Genomic DNA, 18,102 nt, shown 5'->3' on the forward strand with positions numbered 1-18,102 from the left:
GTTTACTGAGCCAGAAGACATTAAACGTAACATTAGAGGATTTTTCTCAACACTTTACACTAAGCAGCAAACCTGCTGCTACGACCTATCCAATCTTGAATTCAGCTATGTAACTTCGCAACAATCAGAACATCTTATCAGACCTTTCACAGAGGAAGAAATATACGGCGCTCTTTCTGCTTGTGGTCCTTCAAAAGCACCGGGGCCCGATGGTTTCAATTTCTTTTTTTATCGTAAAGCTTGGGCTCATCTTAAGTCAGACATTACGGCAGTGTTCAACTCTTTCCACAGCTCCTCATATTTACCTCAAGGGATCAATACGTCTTTCGTCGTTCTAATTCCGAAAGTGCCAGGATCATCTAATTTGAAGGACTATCGCCCTATAAGTCTCGTTAACGGTATTTACAAGCTCTTATCAAAGACTCTCTCACTTCGTTTAGCTCCTATTTTGCCTAAGCTTATTTCTGAAAATCAAAATGCTTTTATCAAAGGTCGAAGCATTTTAGATTGTTCTTTTATTGCTAATGAGATTCTTCATTTGGCTAATAGAAGGAAAGAGAAATTATTGATATTAAAATTGGACTTCCATAAAGCTTTCGATTCGATTGATTGGGATTATTTGGTTGGTGTTTTACGCTGTATGCATTTCCCTTCTATTTGGAATGATTGGATTCTTAGCTGTCTTACTTCGGGTTCTAGCTCAGTTCTGGTTAATGGAAGCCCGACGGAACCGTTTCCGCTTCAAAGAGGAGTTCGGCAAGGAGACCCAATATCGCCTTTTCTATTTGTCCTGGCTTTAGAAGGTCTTCATAGCATCATCAAGAAAGCTATCTCTTTAAGGCTGATTGAAGGGTACAGTTATGATTCCAATTTGCCTGCCATCTCGCAACTTCAGTTTGCGGACGATACTTTGCTTGTTTTGCCGTTTTCTGAGGACAATATCAGGAATATGACACGAATTCTTCGATGTTTTGAGATCATATCTGGGCTGCGTATTAATTTCCATAAAAGTTCTCTTTTTGGAATTAATGTCAACAACCATGATCTTCAATGGGCAGCAGCAATTGTGGGCTGTAAAACAGGTACCTTTCCTTCCAAATACCTTGGCCTTCCTTTAGTAAGCAGATCGATTAACTCGGGTTCTTGGAATCCTATCATTTCTCGATTCAATCAGAAGCTCTCTCTCTGGAAAGGATCACTTCTATCTCCTGCAGGAAGATTAATTATGATCAAATCTGTCATGCAGAGCTTACCTGTTTATTACATGTCTTTGTTTAAAATGCCTGTGTCTATTGAAAATAAACTTGAGAGTTACATGAAACGGTTCTTATGGAAAGGTGATTCTACATCGAGAGCTCTTTGTAAAGTTTCGTGGGAAACTATCTGTTCTGATTTTAAAGATGGTGGCTTAGGCATGTATAAGCTTCGCATTCGTAATCAGAGTTTACTGTACAAATGGGTTTGGAAATTGCGATTTCAAAACTCGGATTCCTTGTGGTCGAGGATTATGTTCGCAGGCTCTAATGTGTATAATTGGAACTCTTTAACTTCCAACGATGCATCTCAGCTTTCATATGTTTGGAAGGGTATTCGGAGAAGCTGCTGTACCGACTCTTCGCAATGGTCGCTGTTCTTGTCGAATATTAAGTTTAAGGTAAATAATGGCCTCTCAATCTCGTTTTGGTCTGATCGCTGGGTTGATAATGGTATTATGAAGGATCTTTTCCCTCGCCTCTTTAATCTGTCAAGACAAAAAGAAGCTTCTATCTCTGATATATTTAACAGTGAATGGAGTTGGCGTCGCAGGTTACGATTGAATGAAAAAAGAGAGCTCGATTCTATGCTCTCTCACCTGCGTTTGATTATTTTATCTCCAGAACAAGATTTGGTTTGCTGGATTAAACATGGAGGTGTGTATTCAGCTGGAAGTTTTTGCAAATTAACTAGGACTGCTAATTTGCAACTTCCATTATCTGCTACAATAAATAACAGATCGGTTCCTTCACCTGTCACGTCTTCATTCTACACAGCCTGGTCCTCCTTCTCTCCTCCAAGGATTCGTTTCTTTATCTGGTTAGCATTACATGATTGTGTCTCCTCTTTGATCTATCTTAATCACAGGAACATCGTCTCGGATGCAAACATACTTTGCTCGCTGTGTAAGGAACCGGAAACTCAGAATCATATCCTTATGCATTGTTCCTTTGCCTCATCAGTTTGGAATAATATTTTGAGGAAGATTGGTATTTCATCTGTTATGCCAAATAAGATTGATGAATTCCTTCTCCAATGGAACTCTCTCATTCCTAGATGTTCGAGTCCAAAACTTTGGCATTCAATTTGGGACATTACCATTTGGGAGTTATGGAAAAGCAGACTCCGAAGAATTTTTGATCAAAAATCAACAGACGTTGAAGATCTAGTGTTTAGAAACTTCATCTCAGCTTGTTTTTACTTTAGTTGTAATGTAACTAGCTTCCCATACTCGGGAATGGATTTCTTTAGGAATCCGGATTGTATTCTTTTCCATTGATTGTTTTTCCTCTCTCGAGTCGTAGCCTATAGTGTGCCTCGTGTCACTTTTGTGCGAAAACTCTTGTAGTTGGGAGCGTTTGCCACTTCTCGTGGCCTTTTATTAAATTTTACATTCATCAAAAAAAAGCTATGTCAATTTATTTCTATATTTAAAAGAAAATTAATTTCTTTTTTGACTTTGTATTTTCTTTTATCTGAAACTCATCTATTACATGAATATTTAAATTGCCAAAGGGACGATATTTTTATTCAAATAGAGAAAAAAATACAATACTTTTGATCTAGTTTCGGAAAGTGATTATAGTGATCCTTTATAACAATTGTTGTTTTGGGGCATCGAATGGTTATATAAAGCTGGAGAAAGATCAGTGGTTACATATATGTAACATGTTAAGCCAACCTCAAAATTTTGCATTATATAATAAAATAAAATAAAAACAAAAAAATAATACTACTGACTTGGAATAATTTTTATGTTGTCTTGGCGACTTGCATCAAAAGTAATTAATCTGTACATATTATTTATAAGAAATAAAATTAATGAATAGGAAAGGTAATGCATGAAAGGAATAAAAATGATTTGAAAAGAAGTTTTAAAGGAATTAGATTCCATAAACACCACAGATTAAGTAGTCAAAAAGCTACAATTCCACTAATATCCCCTCTAAGAAAAGCAAACCCATGAACACCAAAAGGTTAAAGAAAGAATATTTCTACAATTTATTGTAAATTTGATCACATTTTTCATGAGAAACTAACCCAAAATCCCAAATTTCATATTCATTATAAATATTGAATTAATCCTGTTTAGAATATAAACATTTCTTGATCAAAAAATGGAGTGTTCATCATCAAAAACAGAGGTCATAATGAAGCCATTGATCTTGAAAGCTGGCATACCTTTAGCCCTATCAATTACTGGTTTTGTATGTGCAAGAATCATATCAAGGAGAAGAATTATAGTTTCTGATAAGTCTAAGGTATGTATTTCTGAAGCTAATATGACTGAATCTGGTCAAGAAAATAATGTCGATGGCCTTAATTATTTAACTAATTCACCAGTAAAAGATGATGAAGAGGTCATGCAAATTAATCATAATGTATTGAGCTCAATAGAAATGTCAAATTTTAGTTATAAAGAAGAGGTAATAAGGCTAAAAAGTACAATTGAAGAGCTGCAAAAGAAGGAATTGGATTTGGAAATGAGGTTTCTTAGATATCAAGTAATGAAAGAGGAAGAATTGGTACTCATGGAGCTAAAAAATATATTAGTATTAGAGGCTGCTCATGTGGATTACTTGGACAAGAAGATTTCATCCATCCAAGATGAGAATGAAAGATATCAGAATCTTGTGGTTGAGGGTCTTAGAGTTCTTGAAAATATTGAATTTGTAATCCTCGAAAATAGGATTCTTCGAAGAAAAACAAAGAGGATTTCGAAGAAAACGATGGAGCAATCACGCGTAATAAGAGAAAAGAAGTTGAAGATTGATGCACAAGGTGAAGAAATTTTGAAATGGTGCAATGAAGTAGAGACTAAGTCTGATGTCATCAAGAAACTGGAGAATGATGTGAAGGAATTGCAGAGTTTTGTCGATAAATTGCAGGAAGAAAAGAAGGAACTTCTGATAGAATTAAATTCTGCAGAAAATTCAGCTGTGTCTGAAACAAAGGTAAACCACTACATTTTCTTGTTAAATATCACAATCACGTTATTCTTACTAATAAGTGATAGTTCAAATGATACGTGCGCTGACCAGAAATCTGCTAAGGTCGTGGATTTACCCATTTTTTGCATGGATATATGTACGGATTGCTATAATTATCCGAGAGATAGATTGCTAAACTTGTTTGCTTGTTTATCAGATTGATGCAGAATGTGTAGCAATGGAAGATTATAATCAACTATTAAATGAAATTGAACATTTACGCAAAGACCGAGCAAGCGAGATTTCTGAACTTACTTACTTGAGATGGACTAATGCATGTCTAAAGCAAGATTTGATGAGAATTGATGAACATAAAGAGAAAAAAGAACAATTGGAGCTTGGAATTGAAGCAAGTGAAGTGATCAAAGACTGTGAAGCAGATAGATCAAGATTATTGATCAAGAAACAAACTTGCATAGATGTGGGAACTAGTAGTCATGATCATCATTGTTCAAGAAGAAAGAAGTTACTTCATAAGATCAAGAATTGGGTAGAAGGGAGTAATGACACAATGAAATTAAAACACGAAATCAAATGCTTCGGAAGGTTTTCCGTTTCCGAAGAGAAAGATGAAGATCATATTAATCATGTAATAAGGTCTTGTTCTAGTGCATAGCAATCAAGAAATTGTTGAACTTTGTTTCCTCTTCAAATATGTTCTGATAAGGCATCTGAAACTCTCAAACAACAATGTAATTCTAACATTGCAATAATAATAATTGTTGTATAGTACATTTGAAGACAAAGATGAAATGAAGTAGATGATTTGCTTAGAAGAAGTATGATTTTTTGTGTGTAAGGTTGCTTTTTAAATTAAATGTATTTCCCATAAGAAATAATCAGGAGTGTGCAAAATCGAACTCAATCGAAAAATTCAGTTCAAATTGATTATAATTTATTTTGATTTTTTCATTTGAAAATAAAAGAATTTCAGTAAAGTTTTGGTACAAAAGAACAAAATAATCAACCGAACCAAGTAGTTTAAATTGCAAATTATCAATTTTTTGTAAATTAAATTCGTTTAATTTTCAAAAATTTAAAATTTTAATTTAATCCATTTAAGTTTGTATCGAATATACACCCCTAAAACCCAAATGAGAAAGTAAAATTAAAGTATATAGCAAGTGCTCTGTTTTTAAATTAGTTAACCCAATAATATCAAATGAAGGTCTTTTTAATCATAATTTTTTTCAGAGTAATATTTTAATATTTGGTAAAGATTTGGCTTTTTAGGCACATATTTTTTTTATAATTAAAGGTAAAATCTAATTATATTAGCAGTGGTTAGTAGTTATATTTTTCAGATTTAAAATTGCTTTAAACAACTGGTCCCACTGAAACTCCGAACCGAAATCTCAAAATTGCGAACTTTAACCATTTGAACTAGGCTTCACTTGCTTTAGGCACTTTATTAATATAAAAATCACAGCATTCCGCTAATACCGTACATTCAATTCTTTCTACAAGCGTTTCCTCCCTAATGATAAAAAAAATATTAAAAATTTAAATGATTTGGAGTAGCTAATATGTGGATGGTGTTACCAAACTTATCCTCTTTGAAAAAAAAAACATAAAAATAAAATACAAAAACAAACAAACCTCTCTTCATAACTGTCATTCTTAACCAACCCAATGGAGATTTCCCTCTTTGCTTGCCATCATCACCACAACCCTTTCAGCTCCATCAGCAACAAGCCTCCCTTCAACAATGTCATCTCAAGTAATTTCTTCCTCTTTTAATTTATATTCATTTAATTGGTTATTTTATTTAAAAGATCAAAACTTTGTTTATATATACATACAGGAAAGCAACTACCCAGCAAAACTTGGAGTATGATGCAATGTCAGTGCAGCTCATTGTCTTCTTCAAATGATATTACAAAACCCACTTCACTATCTTTGGATCACCATGGAAGGAGAGCAATTATTGCTTCTATCTTTACAGCAGGTTAATGCACTAATATTTATGTTTGCATATAATTAATGTGTTTTTCTTGTTTTATCCAATATAAAATTGGATTTTTTCTGCACGGATTTGGTCTAATGGTCTAATTGCCAGGTACGTGGTCTTGCGGGCGGTCCACATCCCTAAGTCACCAAAAAAAAAAATACAATTTGATTTCTTCAGTTTGGCCAATTGGGTCTTGAATTTATTACTTGATTTTCAGTTCAAGTATGAGTTTTTGCTTATAGATTGTAATTTTTTCTACTCTCTGAGAGTGGGTTTAAAATAAATTGTTCATAGTTTTATTATAGTTAGTAGTCTCATTTATTTTAGTTTACATTCATATATTAATCAGTTTTGATTTTGATAATGTTTCAACTGTAACTCAGCTGCTGCAATTCATGTCTGTGATGTGGCTGAGGCTGTTAGCACTAGTAGAAGAGCTGTAAGTCCCTTTTTCATTTTTTTGTGTCAAATTTTTAGGAAGTGATTGCTATAAATGCTGTTTAAACTCTGTGTTAACTTGCGGATTTTCTGTTTAACTGCAGCTTAGAGCATCAAAAGTTCCTGAGAGTGAATTCACAACCCTCCCTGAGGGTCTAAAGTTAGTACACGAATTTCGCTCTCCCTCTCACTCTGTATTTTTCTTGTGTTTCCATTTGATCTCGATTCTAAATATTATTGTAAGATTACCTGAAATTGCATCTTACATGTAATTTAATTCCAGCTCGGAAAGTTCACCAAGATGGACTTGGGGATTTTTTGTTTTTTCATTTGACCTAATTCATCTGAGATTGTCAAGATTTTTGAGACTTTTTTGACATATGATGGTGGCCTGTTTTTCTTTTTCATTTTTAAAAACTTCTGTTCTATGTGCATATAAATGCATGTCTCGGCTTGAACACAAAGATTCCTGCGAATTCTGATGACGAATTTCTGCAGGTATTACGACGTGAAGGTTGGGGGTGGAGTCAAGGCTGTGAAGGGATCAAGGGTTGCAGTACGGTTGTGGTCTAGTTAAATTTCAGCTTCTAAAGTGTTAACTGCAAAACAAACATTATATACTCCATCTACAAAACTGAAGTATTTCTCATATTTGAAGAAAATAGTGTTTGGATTATGGTATCATTATTAAATTATTTTGATGCTGTAGAAATACACTAACAACCAAAACAAAGTGTCAACGCTGTTTAATTCTGAAATATGAAACGGAGGAAAACTTTAAATCTTGTATCTTGATTCGTTCATATGCGAAAATATCATTTATGTGTGGTATCATATATGTTACCTTAGAATATCCAAATGTAGCTGATGAAATTTACTTATTTTAGGTACACTATGTTGCAAAATGGAAGGGAATTACATTCATGACTAGTAGACAAGGACTTGGTGTTGGAGGTGGAACAGTAAGTGCGGAGTGATCAATTTCTTTAAACATCTTTGAACATTTGGCTGATTAGAATGTAGAAATTAAATTTACAATTTGTGCTTATGAAAGTCTGAGTTCATTTATATGCATCTCTTGATCATCAGATAAGCTTCTAATTTTGCCTGCTATAACTTTCGTCTAAATTCTTTCCCTTCCTTCAATTGCTGCAGCCTTACGGATTTGATGTGGGCCAATCAGAGAGGGGAGCAGTCCTTAAAGGATTGGACCTTGGTGTTGAAGGTATGCGCGTTGGAGGACAGGTGAGACAATTTTCTCGCCCATATGGTATTTTTGTCATGAAATTATATATCGCAGAAGTAGGAGCCTTTAGTATGCTGAGAATACGTCAACCAAAACTAAAACAGAGAAGTTTACAAAATGAGTCTTTCATTTGTAGCTGATTTTTTAAACTTGCTATTGAGACGAATGATATCAGGATATCAAACTTAAAGCTGAGCTGGCAGTACATATTGGTTGAATTGCGCATTAATTAGATACTGTTTATAAATTATGATTTGCAGCGTTTGTTAATTGTTCCCCCTGAACTAGCATATGGAAGTAAGGGAGTTCAAGAAATTCCCCCAAATGCGACAATAGAGGTAACAAGTTTATCATCTCTTTTGTTTATAAAAACATTGTATATTTTTAGTTTTTTTTGGAACATATAAAGGATATTTAAAATCATCTATGCATCTGAAAGCGGATTGATCACCCATCGTCCTTTAATTCTGGAATAGCAAACCTACAATAAATCATAAGAAAATTCATATGAATAGTTAAATGATCCAAGATCATTACTGAGCTTATCCTTCCATTTATTTCGAAAGCATTTGCTTTCATGCTATCTTCCTAAATTAGTAGCCGAATGCTTGATTGGTAAACAACATAAGAGAAAAACGAGAATGACGAGAATATAATTTCCATCTAAAAGAACATATGCAAGGCATTTTTGGTCAATATTTGCTTAAAGCTGGGGTGTGGAATGGACTTATAATTCATTCCGGGAACTATTCATTGCTTGTCAGTTTGATATAGTCATAGTTCCTCTTTTTCCCTATGTCATTACTTCTTTAAAATTGATCTCAAGATGGATTATAGCGAGACTTTTCTAAGCAATATTTCGTCACAAGCATAAAAAAAACTTGAGATTCAGAGTGTTGGCTATAGGAGATTATACATAAAATTAAGTCGAAAAATAAAATAGGCTTTCTACACTTTCTACATATTATATGATTGGCATTTTAGACTCTTCCAGTTTAATTTGACTGTTATTCATTTTGGATTGCAGATAGATGTTGAACTGCTGTCCATCAAAACAAGCCCATTCGGGTGAGTGAAAGAATTCCAAGGAGTTTCATTACTATTTAACCTAGTTATTACTATACTATATTTATAGCACACTACGTTTTGCTGTATTTTTCTTCAACTGTTATTCCGAGCCACTGCTTTGTTTTGTAGGACCCCTGTAAAAATAGTTGAAGGCTAAAGAAATCGATGCTTGTCATGTTGATTTGTTAATCTGGATGAACCAAACGGCGGACAATATAGTCAGGAAAGGTGGATTTCTATTTGCTCCAAATTTAACCATGAATTAGATTGTTTCTATTCTTGGCCATTGAAGAGAAAGTCACCAACCTGCTTAAAATGATTACATTGTACTGATACTGCTGTAAGTTTATTTACAAACTTGAGAGATTCTTCTTTCCACCTTATCCTCTCAAGGTGTACTCTGTTCCAAAAATTGCCGTTTGAGTGCAAAATGTTAATTATGATAGTACATGCTTCAATTTTCGACAATCTGACCGATGCTAAGTTTCATTGTTGATTAATCAGTTAATAATGATGAGAAGAAAATGAACATGCAGGATCAAAAATATATCATCAATTTCATAATGCCTGCGACAACTGTGAATATATATGTATATCATGTTTGTCATTTGATCAATATTGCTCCTTCTTATTGTTCCATGAAATGAAATTTTTCTTTATGAAACTTCTTCACTTTTTTTTCAATGAAATTCTTTGCTCTTAGTGAAGTTTTTTTGTTGTTGATGAAGGAGATAATTGGTATGCTGTAATTGTATCTTTGTCTACATCGTTGCAATATTATAACATGGTGTGCTATCCACATGTATGTTTGTTATTGAGCAGAAGATTGAAGTGTGTGGTAGTGGCATAGTGCAGAAGGTACTCATGCCTTAGAATTTCCTTTTAATTATTTTAATAGATATTTCTTTGTTCTGATGATTTGCTGCTGAATCTTATGTTAGAAGAAAAAGATAGTACTTAAGACTTTCTTGCTAGAGCTTTCCTTAAATAGAGCACATGCATAAGAGAAGAATCCACCAGTCCAATAATGCCGAAAGTTTGAGAGTTTTAGCAGATAGATGCCTGAAGCTACTTTCCGTACTATTATTCGTCAACTTTATTCTCTGTTTTCATTCTTTATATTCTCCATCTACTTCCTCTTTGTGGCATCGGTCTCTTTGCGCTCAAGCAAGATGATACAAATCAAATATACTACAATTATTTGTTTTCTTCTTTTCTTTAGCCATTACTGTGCTCCCCAGAAGACCTGTCCAAACTGTGGCTCCATAGAAGTTCCATATCCTCTGAGCACTAATCCCAATTGTGGTGACCCAAACTATCATCTTCGCTGCAATTCTCATTCTCAGAAACTTTATTTAGATGGCGCGAACAGAAGTTCTTACCTTGTACTTAGAATCATGGCGTCATATGAGCGCATAGTTGTTCAACCATCACCATGGGTGTCTGGTACATGTGTTACACAAGACATGTTGGTGAGTGGGGGTCTCTGGTTGAACCAGACACTCCCTTTTAATGTCACTTCATCCAACACAATTTTTCTCTTTAACTGTTCACCTAGGCTCTTTCTCTCTCCTCTTAATTGCACTTCTTCTAGTCTTTGTCACAGTTACTTGGAAAGCTCCGGAAATGTCGATAAAAATCGATCACTTCAATGTGCAAGCAGTGTTGACCCCTGCTGCACGTTTGTCGCAGGTGGAATGCCCTCAGCGTATAAAATTAGGCTTCACAGTTCAGGTTGTAAAGCATTTAGAAGCATTATTAATTTGGATCCTGAAAAGCCGGTTAGTCAATGGGAAGAGGGACTGGAGATTCAATGGTCTTCTCCACCGGAACCAATTTGTAAAACACAGCTTGATTGTTTGGGAGCATCCAAGTGCTTGCCTTCTGGCGCAAACAGTCCTTTACGCTGCTTTTGCAATACGGGCTATCTCTGGGATCATGCTCGCGGAAGCTGCAGGAAAAAGAAACATAACAGGAAAGCTAGCATCAGTCTTAAGGTCTCGATATCAGTTGCATCTTTTGTCTCTCTTGCTGCAATCATCATAGTAATTGTGCGCAGGTCCTCCGCAAATGCTGCAAAGGGATCAAAGCTTGCGAAAGCCAGAGAAGACATGTTAAAATCAAGCAACGGTGGGAAAACTGCAAGGATGTTCCAGCTGAAAGAGGTGAAGAAAGCAACAAACAGTTTCTCCAAGGATAGATTTTTAGGGAGTGGTGGTTTTGGAGAAGTATACAAAGGTGTTCTTCAAGATGGAACAGTAGTGGCTATAAAGTTAGCTAAAGTGGGTAATGTTAAAAGTACCCAACAAGTCCTTAATGAAGTTGGAATACTTTCTCAAGTCAATCACAAGAATTTGGTTAAACTCTTGGGTTGTTGTGTAGAAGGTGAACAGCCTCTGATGATCTATGACTACATTTCTAACGGGACGCTCCATGACCATTTACACGGTAAGTATTCTACGTTTCTGGACTGGAAAACACGGCTGAGAATCGCTGCACAAACTGCTGAAGCATTAGCTTATTTGCATTCTGGAGCATACACACCCATTTACCACAGAGACATCAAGTCAACTAATATACTATTGGATGATGACTTCAACGCAAAAGTTGCGGATTTTGGTCTATCCAGACTTGCTCTCCCAGGGCTGAGCCATGTCTCGACCTGTGCACAAGGTACGTTGGGGTACTTAGATCCCGAGTACTACCGTAACTACCAGTTAACTGATAAGAGTGATGTTTATAGTTATGGAGTTGTGTTGCTTGAGCTTATGACTTCTCAGAAAGCCATCGATTTCTCAAGAAATCAAGATGATGTCAATCTAGCCATTTACGCGAGCCAGAAAGCGACGAATATCATAGAAGTCGTAGATCAGCTGCTGCTCGATAAGAATTCCTCAGGTAACACACTAGCTAGTATAGAACTCTTCGCGAAACTCGCCTTTGCTTGTCTGCGAGAGAGGAAGATCGATAGGCCTAGCATGAAGGATGTAGTTCAGCAAGTTGAATGCATAGTTCAATTAGTAAATCAGGAAAAAAGTATTGAATGATGTTTAGTGAGTTGATAGTATAAGATATTGATACCCTTTTGAGGTAATTAACTGTTAAAGATTTTGTAAATGGTGTTTGAATATTCTAAGTGGCACAATAGAATAAAGGAATTGAAAAGTAATTGGTTGAAATGATGGGAAGAAAGACTGTAAAATCTTGAAGAGTAACCAATGGAAATTAAAGTGATTCCAAGCATGGATGTGAGTGGATGCAAAGACATTTTGGAAAGATTGGGATCATATTCTTTGCTTTGTTGAAAAAAGTATGATATGATCCAAAAGACTAGGAATTTCTTGAATATGATTATTGGAATCTGTTGGGATTTTAGTAAGATTGTGAAGGGAAAGTGATCAATCTTTTGTTTGAAATGGAAAAGCATTTTCATATCAATGTATTATTGGAAATTTAGACTTGTCATACTAGGAAAGCTTTTATTCCATTTTCTTCCTTTTTTTCCCTTTTTACTCAATATGTAAGAGCATTAATTATGATAAATACTTATATAGATTTTATTTACCACATTATCCACCACTCTATACCACGATTATTCACCACTCTATAGTCTATACCACGTTATCCACGAATAGAGTCGATAAAATTATAACACATTATTAATTAATTTTAAAAAATATTTGATTGAATCACACTATTGATATTATTTAATAGGATTAGTTGCGCCTAAAATCATTGCATTTGCAAATTGATAATGTCAAAAGTTAATAAGTTAAAAAACACATCTTTTTAACAATCTCTGGATTATATCGTTGGAAAAAAATAAAAACACAAACTTTCTACAACCACAAAAATGTCGAGCAGATCAAGAACTAAGACTTCCAAGTATTGAAAGGAGAACTTTTCAATAATCCTCCAAAACAAACAGTAAAAGCAAAGATTCACTAATGTCAAGTATCAAAAAATGTGATCACTGTACAGCACCGTATATCGTCTAAATTTTGTAATCATCGTACTATTCAATTTACAGCAACCTCAGCGGATAGGTGGTAACTAGGATGAAGGGTGTCTTGACCAGGTAGTTTCGTCTTAGAAATCTTGAGCACCTGCACAGTTTCCTCCACCTTTGAAGCTAAAGAATCTGGTGATTTCAATAATAGGAGCAGTTCTGCATTGTCCATCTTCAGAAGCATTCCAGTGATCTTTGCAACAAGATCAGGCTGCATGTCAACGTTGTATAATGTAAAATTTTAGGTCGATAACATGGCCCGATACTTTAAAAGGAATCATCTGCGGTATCTGTAACGCTTGAAGTTTACGTAAACATGTAAAATTCCTCGTTCAAATGTGCACTTAAAACCCTTCTTGTGAGAATATTCCCATTCTTTGTTGACAATTCGGAATGCCTGAAATGCAATCAAGTTTCAGTAAGTGAGTGAAATGAATATGATATGTAATCAACTGAATAAATCTAAAAGAAAATAAGGAAGATATAGCACAGTTGAGAGTGCTTACCATATCTTCGTAAGGTGGTCCGGCATGAAACCGTACAATGCAAGTCTCATCGTTGTTCCCATCTTTCTCTATCGTATAAGTTGGGGCCTTTACCTTGTCAACGAGGTCTGGGTAGAAGATATTGAACTTATATCCTTGCACAGTCTTTGGGGGAGGGTTGTCATGATCATAGTGCGTCTGATTATACTTGTTCCACTCGTATCCTGTGTGAACACGGTTGAAATATTTGGGTTTTCTTGGTCGATACTTGTCATGCCACCAGTAAACCTGCGAATCCAGATTCACTTCCGCACCGGATCGAAATAATGCATCACCTTCCTCCATAGCTCCCATAGCTTTCATCGCTTTGATCTCAAGATTATCTTCTGGTAGAGGTGGCTTTGATGCCATGGCCTCTTGCATTCTTCTTTGCTGTTCCTCTAAAACAGCCATTCGTTTTCTTTCTAATATGGCCCTGTCTTCTTCAGGATCAACGGCTTCTTCATTTTCATCACCATGTAGCAATTCAGGTGATAAGGACCCTTCTTCTTCTTCTGCCTCGTGATTCTCATCGTTCATCACAGGTTCTGGAAAGAATGTTTCAGCTCCCTTATTCCCATGTTCATCCTCCTCCACCTCCTGACTATGCGTTAAACTGTGATCTTGTTTCGAACTCTCGGGGATGTCCAAATGTGGCTCAAGACTGCGTAAATATTTGCGCAATATCTTAGTGTGAATTTCCTTCAAGCAAGCCTTTGCTTTGTAGATCTGAAGTCGTTTGAGAATAACCTCCCAGTACTCAACTACCTTGGCTGTGCCAGAACTCATTTGTGATTCAACCTGGGACTGCATAATCTCAAGTTCACTAGAAGTTTTATCTTCCAAGAGATTCCTAATATCTGATTCAATACCAGAATGCAGACCCCTCTCTTCTATAAGCAACTCAGCAGGAGGCTCTTCCCCACGCACCCTAGCACGATGCAAAGCATCCTTCTTCTGAGCTTCACCCAGCTCCCAATTGCAGACCACTAGAAGCGCCTGTAAAATTGCATTTATTGAAATACTTCCACAACGAGCGGACCATAACACTTGTCAAAGTCAAAACACATGAAGAATTGGAAAGAAAAAAATCAATACCTCCCAATAATCAATATGCATTTGAGATTGCCTATCCATATCGAGATGCATTTTGATGTCATCACGAAGCTCTTCAATTTCCTTTACAGTCAAGCCCTGCATAGTGAATGACAAATGCATAGACATTTAGACAAAATTATACAAGACCGATTTGCTGTAACTTAGCCCATACCAACACAATATTTGCATACTAGAGGGGATTGTACTGCACTAGAAAAACATTTTCAACAGAATAATTCATGTACTCTAGGAAACTACGTTACAGATGAGAGAAACTCTTTAAAATCAAAACATTCAGATTACTCTTGTATAAAAGAACAACTAGTCCTAACGAGACATGAATCCAGCAAACAAAGGAGTTGGCAGCACTGTAAATTGCTATTCACAATCTTTAAAATCAAAACCTCAGATTACTCTTATATAAAAGAACAACTAGTCCTAACGAGACATGAATCCAGCAAACCAAGGAATTGGCAGCACTGTAAATTGCGATTCACAAGTAGGGGGACAAGAAGTGTGTATTTAAAACATACCTTGAAAATTACAAAGGGCTCATTTATCTCAATGTCAATATCATCTGAAGCATTAAGGTGCTTCGATAGGATATCTATGGGCTTAGTTCGGCCTTCGCGCAATCTGATTTGAGATCTTATTTTGCTCTGATCAAAATGGAACTGTAGATATGGATGGAATAAACAAATAAGTATGCATACTTGAGAGAAAAGAAAACACAATTAAACAAGGGAGAAAAAGCAAGCTAGCAACAAACCTCATCTTCTTTTTTCTCCCAGTCTTGGAACTCAGCTCTAGCACGCTCTCTCGCAAGCAATGCCTGCAGACAGATAAGCCATTAAAACAACATACATTTGTTTGCAAAGAATCCATCTCATCTAATTGAAAAAATTAGCAGTAAAACCTAGGTTTGTTAGCTTACCATTTCTTCTTCATGCTGTGCCTTTTCAAGTGCTCTCTCTTCTCTTCTCTTTTTAGCCTTTTCAATCCCCGCCTAGACCATAAAAATATAACAGAATAAGCTGAAAAATACCTAATGTAGAAGCACTATAAGTAAGCTATTAATCAATATAAGCAGGTAAAGTTCATAAATACAAAATATACACAAAGACAACTAACCATTCTTTCAATCTGATTCAGCTTCTGTTTTTTAATCGAGATAAGCGGGACGCCATTAGCAACATCGCGTACAATCTTCTTCCTCCATACAAATCTGTAACAAGAATTTCACAATTAAGCAAAACAAACAAAACATTCTAACCACCATAAACACTGAATAACTTACCTCTCATTGAGATTGGAATCTCCAAACAGATTTGAATCATTGGAGTACACAGCAGAAGAATCCAGCTTCAATTTTTTAGCGACTCTCAGCGCCTATAAGGAAAAAAATATCAATTAAGCTAATAATCACAAGAAAATCTTAAACCTAGAAATTTAGGAATTGAGATTAAAATTAAGATTACCTTTCGTTGAGCTTTATTAGACAGATACTCGTCGATTTCTTTTTGAGAAATAATACGGCCTCTTTTGCCCATGGTTCTAGAGCTCAGGCGTTGTGTTGTGTTGTGTTGATTTTGTTTGTTTGTTTTTTTCAATTAGTTTAGTATATATACTAACGGGGACAAGCACATTCATAATAATAACCTTTAAAATTTGGCTTAATGCATTAAAAAAAAACCCCGACTTTTCATCCCTTTTTTAATCCTACCCTGACGTTAAAAATTTGTCAATTTTATTCCATTTTATATTTTTTTCATTTTAATTGTACTCTGAAGTATAAAATTGACTTTTATTTATTTGACAAAATTTCAAAAAAATTCTTTAAAAATGGTCAATTTAATATAAAAAATTAATCTAATATAAAAAAGATCAATTTAGAGATTTTTTGGCAAATAAAAAAAGGTCAATTTTATATTTTAGGGTATAATTGAAATAAAAAATACAAAACAGGATAAAATTGACTGATTTGCAACGTCAGTGTAGGACTGAAAAGAGGATGAAAAGTCAGGATTTTTTTAAGACATTAGGCCTTCAAATTTCCTAATTCAATTCATATCTTATAGTATATTAGTCGAACGCATCTTAGGCAGCAACTATACTTAGCGGCGTACGTCGGTCGGTTCGGTTCCATAATGAAACATGCAAAACTGATGGTGCCAATTAACCAGGAAATCAAAAAGCAAATTACCTATTTTTTTTTAAAAAAATCGAATAATTTATAGAGAAAATTACACATATGGGCTGATTGCGGGCCCAAATTACATGATCACTTTTTAGTCCAAAAAATTACACGTTTACTCAAAAAAACGAAAATATTACAGCAAATACATACACTTTGACTGAGTCAGCGCGCGTCACTGCGCGCTGACATCAGCGCGCGCGTCTGCGTCAGGCCTTCTGACGCTTTGTCTAGTGCACCAGCTTTGCTGGTGCACAAGACATAGCTGACCCGCCATTCTTTTGAATTGTTCAAATTTGAGCAATTCAAAAGCTATTAATTTTTTTTTTATTAAAAATATTATTTATATATTTCTTTTCATAAATAATTAGTTATTTATTATTTATTTAAATTATGCCAAGAATTAATTTGTTCTAAATAAATTTAAAAAAAATATTAATTTTAACTTAAATTTAAACAATATAAATAATTGAATTAATTAAAATATATTAATTTTTTTAAATTTTGGATCAAGAAGTGAATTAGATGTAGTAAATAGAAAACTTAATTAATTGAATTAATTAAAATTTTAAATTGTTATTTTTTTATCAATTTAGTTGAATCAACCAATCTATATTTGATACATACAAAAGGTATTTAAAAATTATATTTTATGCATCCACGATACATATGTGATACACCTCAAATACATATCCACTACATAATTAATACATATAGATATGTATTCGTTGTTCGAAACCTTTCCCTTACTTTTTATGTCTTTTTTTAAGTTCTATTACTAATATTTTTATACATATCAGAGACTTGTCGAAAATTTAATTGAATCAACCGTTGTATATTTGATACATACAAATGGTATTTAAAAAATATATTTGATGAATCACAGATACATATCAGATACATCTCCGATAACTATCCAAAACATTTCCAATACATATTTGATATATATTTCTTTATTTTTATATCTTTTTTTAAGTTCTATTACTAATATTTTTATACATATCAGAGACTTGTTGAAAATTTAATTGAATCAACCGATGTATATTTAATACATACAAATGGTATTTGAAAAATATATTTAATGAATTTTTGATACATATTTGATACATCTCCGATAAATGTCAAATACATATCCAATACATATTTGATACATATTCGTTGTTTGAATCCTTTTCTTTATTTTTATGTCTTTTTCTAAGTGTTATTACTGAATATTGTTTTTTAAAATGTATTAAATAGATAAATCGTTCATACATTATATATATATATATATATATATATATATATATATATATATATATATATATATATATATATATATATATATATA

At 34.2% G+C, this 18,102-nt stretch overlaps 4 protein-coding genes across 5 annotated transcripts; 3 read left to right on the top strand and 1 right to left on the bottom strand.

Annotated features, from left to right (window-relative positions):
* Positions 1–3,337: 3,337 nt before the first annotated feature.
* LOC126678010 (protein CHUP1, chloroplastic) lies at positions 3,338–5,001 on the top strand. Its single transcript, XM_050372857.2, has 2 exons — positions 3,338–4,208; positions 4,402–5,001. The coding sequence occupies exons 1-2, from the start codon at positions 3,372–3,374 to the stop codon at positions 4,858–4,860; spliced, it is 1,296 nt and encodes a 431-aa protein (XP_050228814.1). The 5' UTR covers positions 3,338–3,371; the 3' UTR covers positions 4,861–5,001.
* An 805-nt stretch (positions 5,002–5,806) lies between these two features.
* On the top strand, positions 5,807–9,415 carry LOC126677230 (peptidyl-prolyl cis-trans isomerase FKBP16-4, chloroplastic). Its single transcript, XM_050371762.2, has 10 exons — positions 5,807–5,964; positions 6,049–6,192; positions 6,579–6,634; positions 6,738–6,793; positions 7,132–7,189; positions 7,521–7,595; positions 7,789–7,878; positions 8,140–8,217; positions 8,907–8,947; positions 9,077–9,415. Exons 1-10 carry the CDS (start codon positions 5,877–5,879, stop codon positions 9,102–9,104), a joined length of 714 nt encoding a protein of 237 aa, XP_050227719.1. The 5' UTR covers positions 5,807–5,876; the 3' UTR covers positions 9,105–9,415.
* A 396-nt stretch (positions 9,416–9,811) lies between these two features.
* LOC126677225 (wall-associated receptor kinase-like 20) lies at positions 9,812–12,064 on the top strand. Its single transcript, XM_050371750.2, has one exon. The coding sequence runs from the start codon at positions 10,006–10,008 to the stop codon at positions 11,992–11,994; it is 1,989 nt and encodes a 662-aa protein (XP_050227707.1). The 5' UTR covers positions 9,812–10,005; the 3' UTR covers positions 11,995–12,064.
* Positions 12,065–12,833: 769 nt separating this feature from the next.
* Positions 12,834–16,158, bottom strand: LOC126677228 (splicing factor Cactin-like). 2 transcript variants are annotated; one of them, XM_050371759.2, is made up of 9 exons: positions 16,057–16,158; positions 15,876–15,967; positions 15,710–15,803; positions 15,513–15,584; positions 15,348–15,410; positions 15,112–15,237; positions 14,579–14,674; positions 13,463–14,479; positions 12,834–13,353 (listed from the first exon to the last, which is right to left on the bottom strand). In XM_050371759.2, exons 1-9 carry the CDS (start codon positions 16,126–16,128, stop codon positions 13,234–13,236), a joined length of 1,752 nt encoding a protein of 583 aa, XP_050227716.1. In that variant the 5' UTR covers positions 16,129–16,158; the 3' UTR covers positions 12,834–13,233. The 2 variants fall into 2 exon arrangements, with proteins under 2 accessions (XP_050227716.1, XP_050227715.1); XM_050371758.2 differs by having other exon boundaries at positions 15,112–15,252.
* Positions 16,159–18,102: the final 1,944 nt, after the last annotated feature.

This window comes from Mercurialis annua, linkage group LG4 (genome assembly GCF_937616625.2).
Source record: "Mercurialis annua linkage group LG4, ddMerAnnu1.2, whole genome shotgun sequence".
Lineage (NCBI taxonomy): Eukaryota > Viridiplantae > Streptophyta > Magnoliopsida > Malpighiales > Euphorbiaceae > Mercurialis > Mercurialis annua.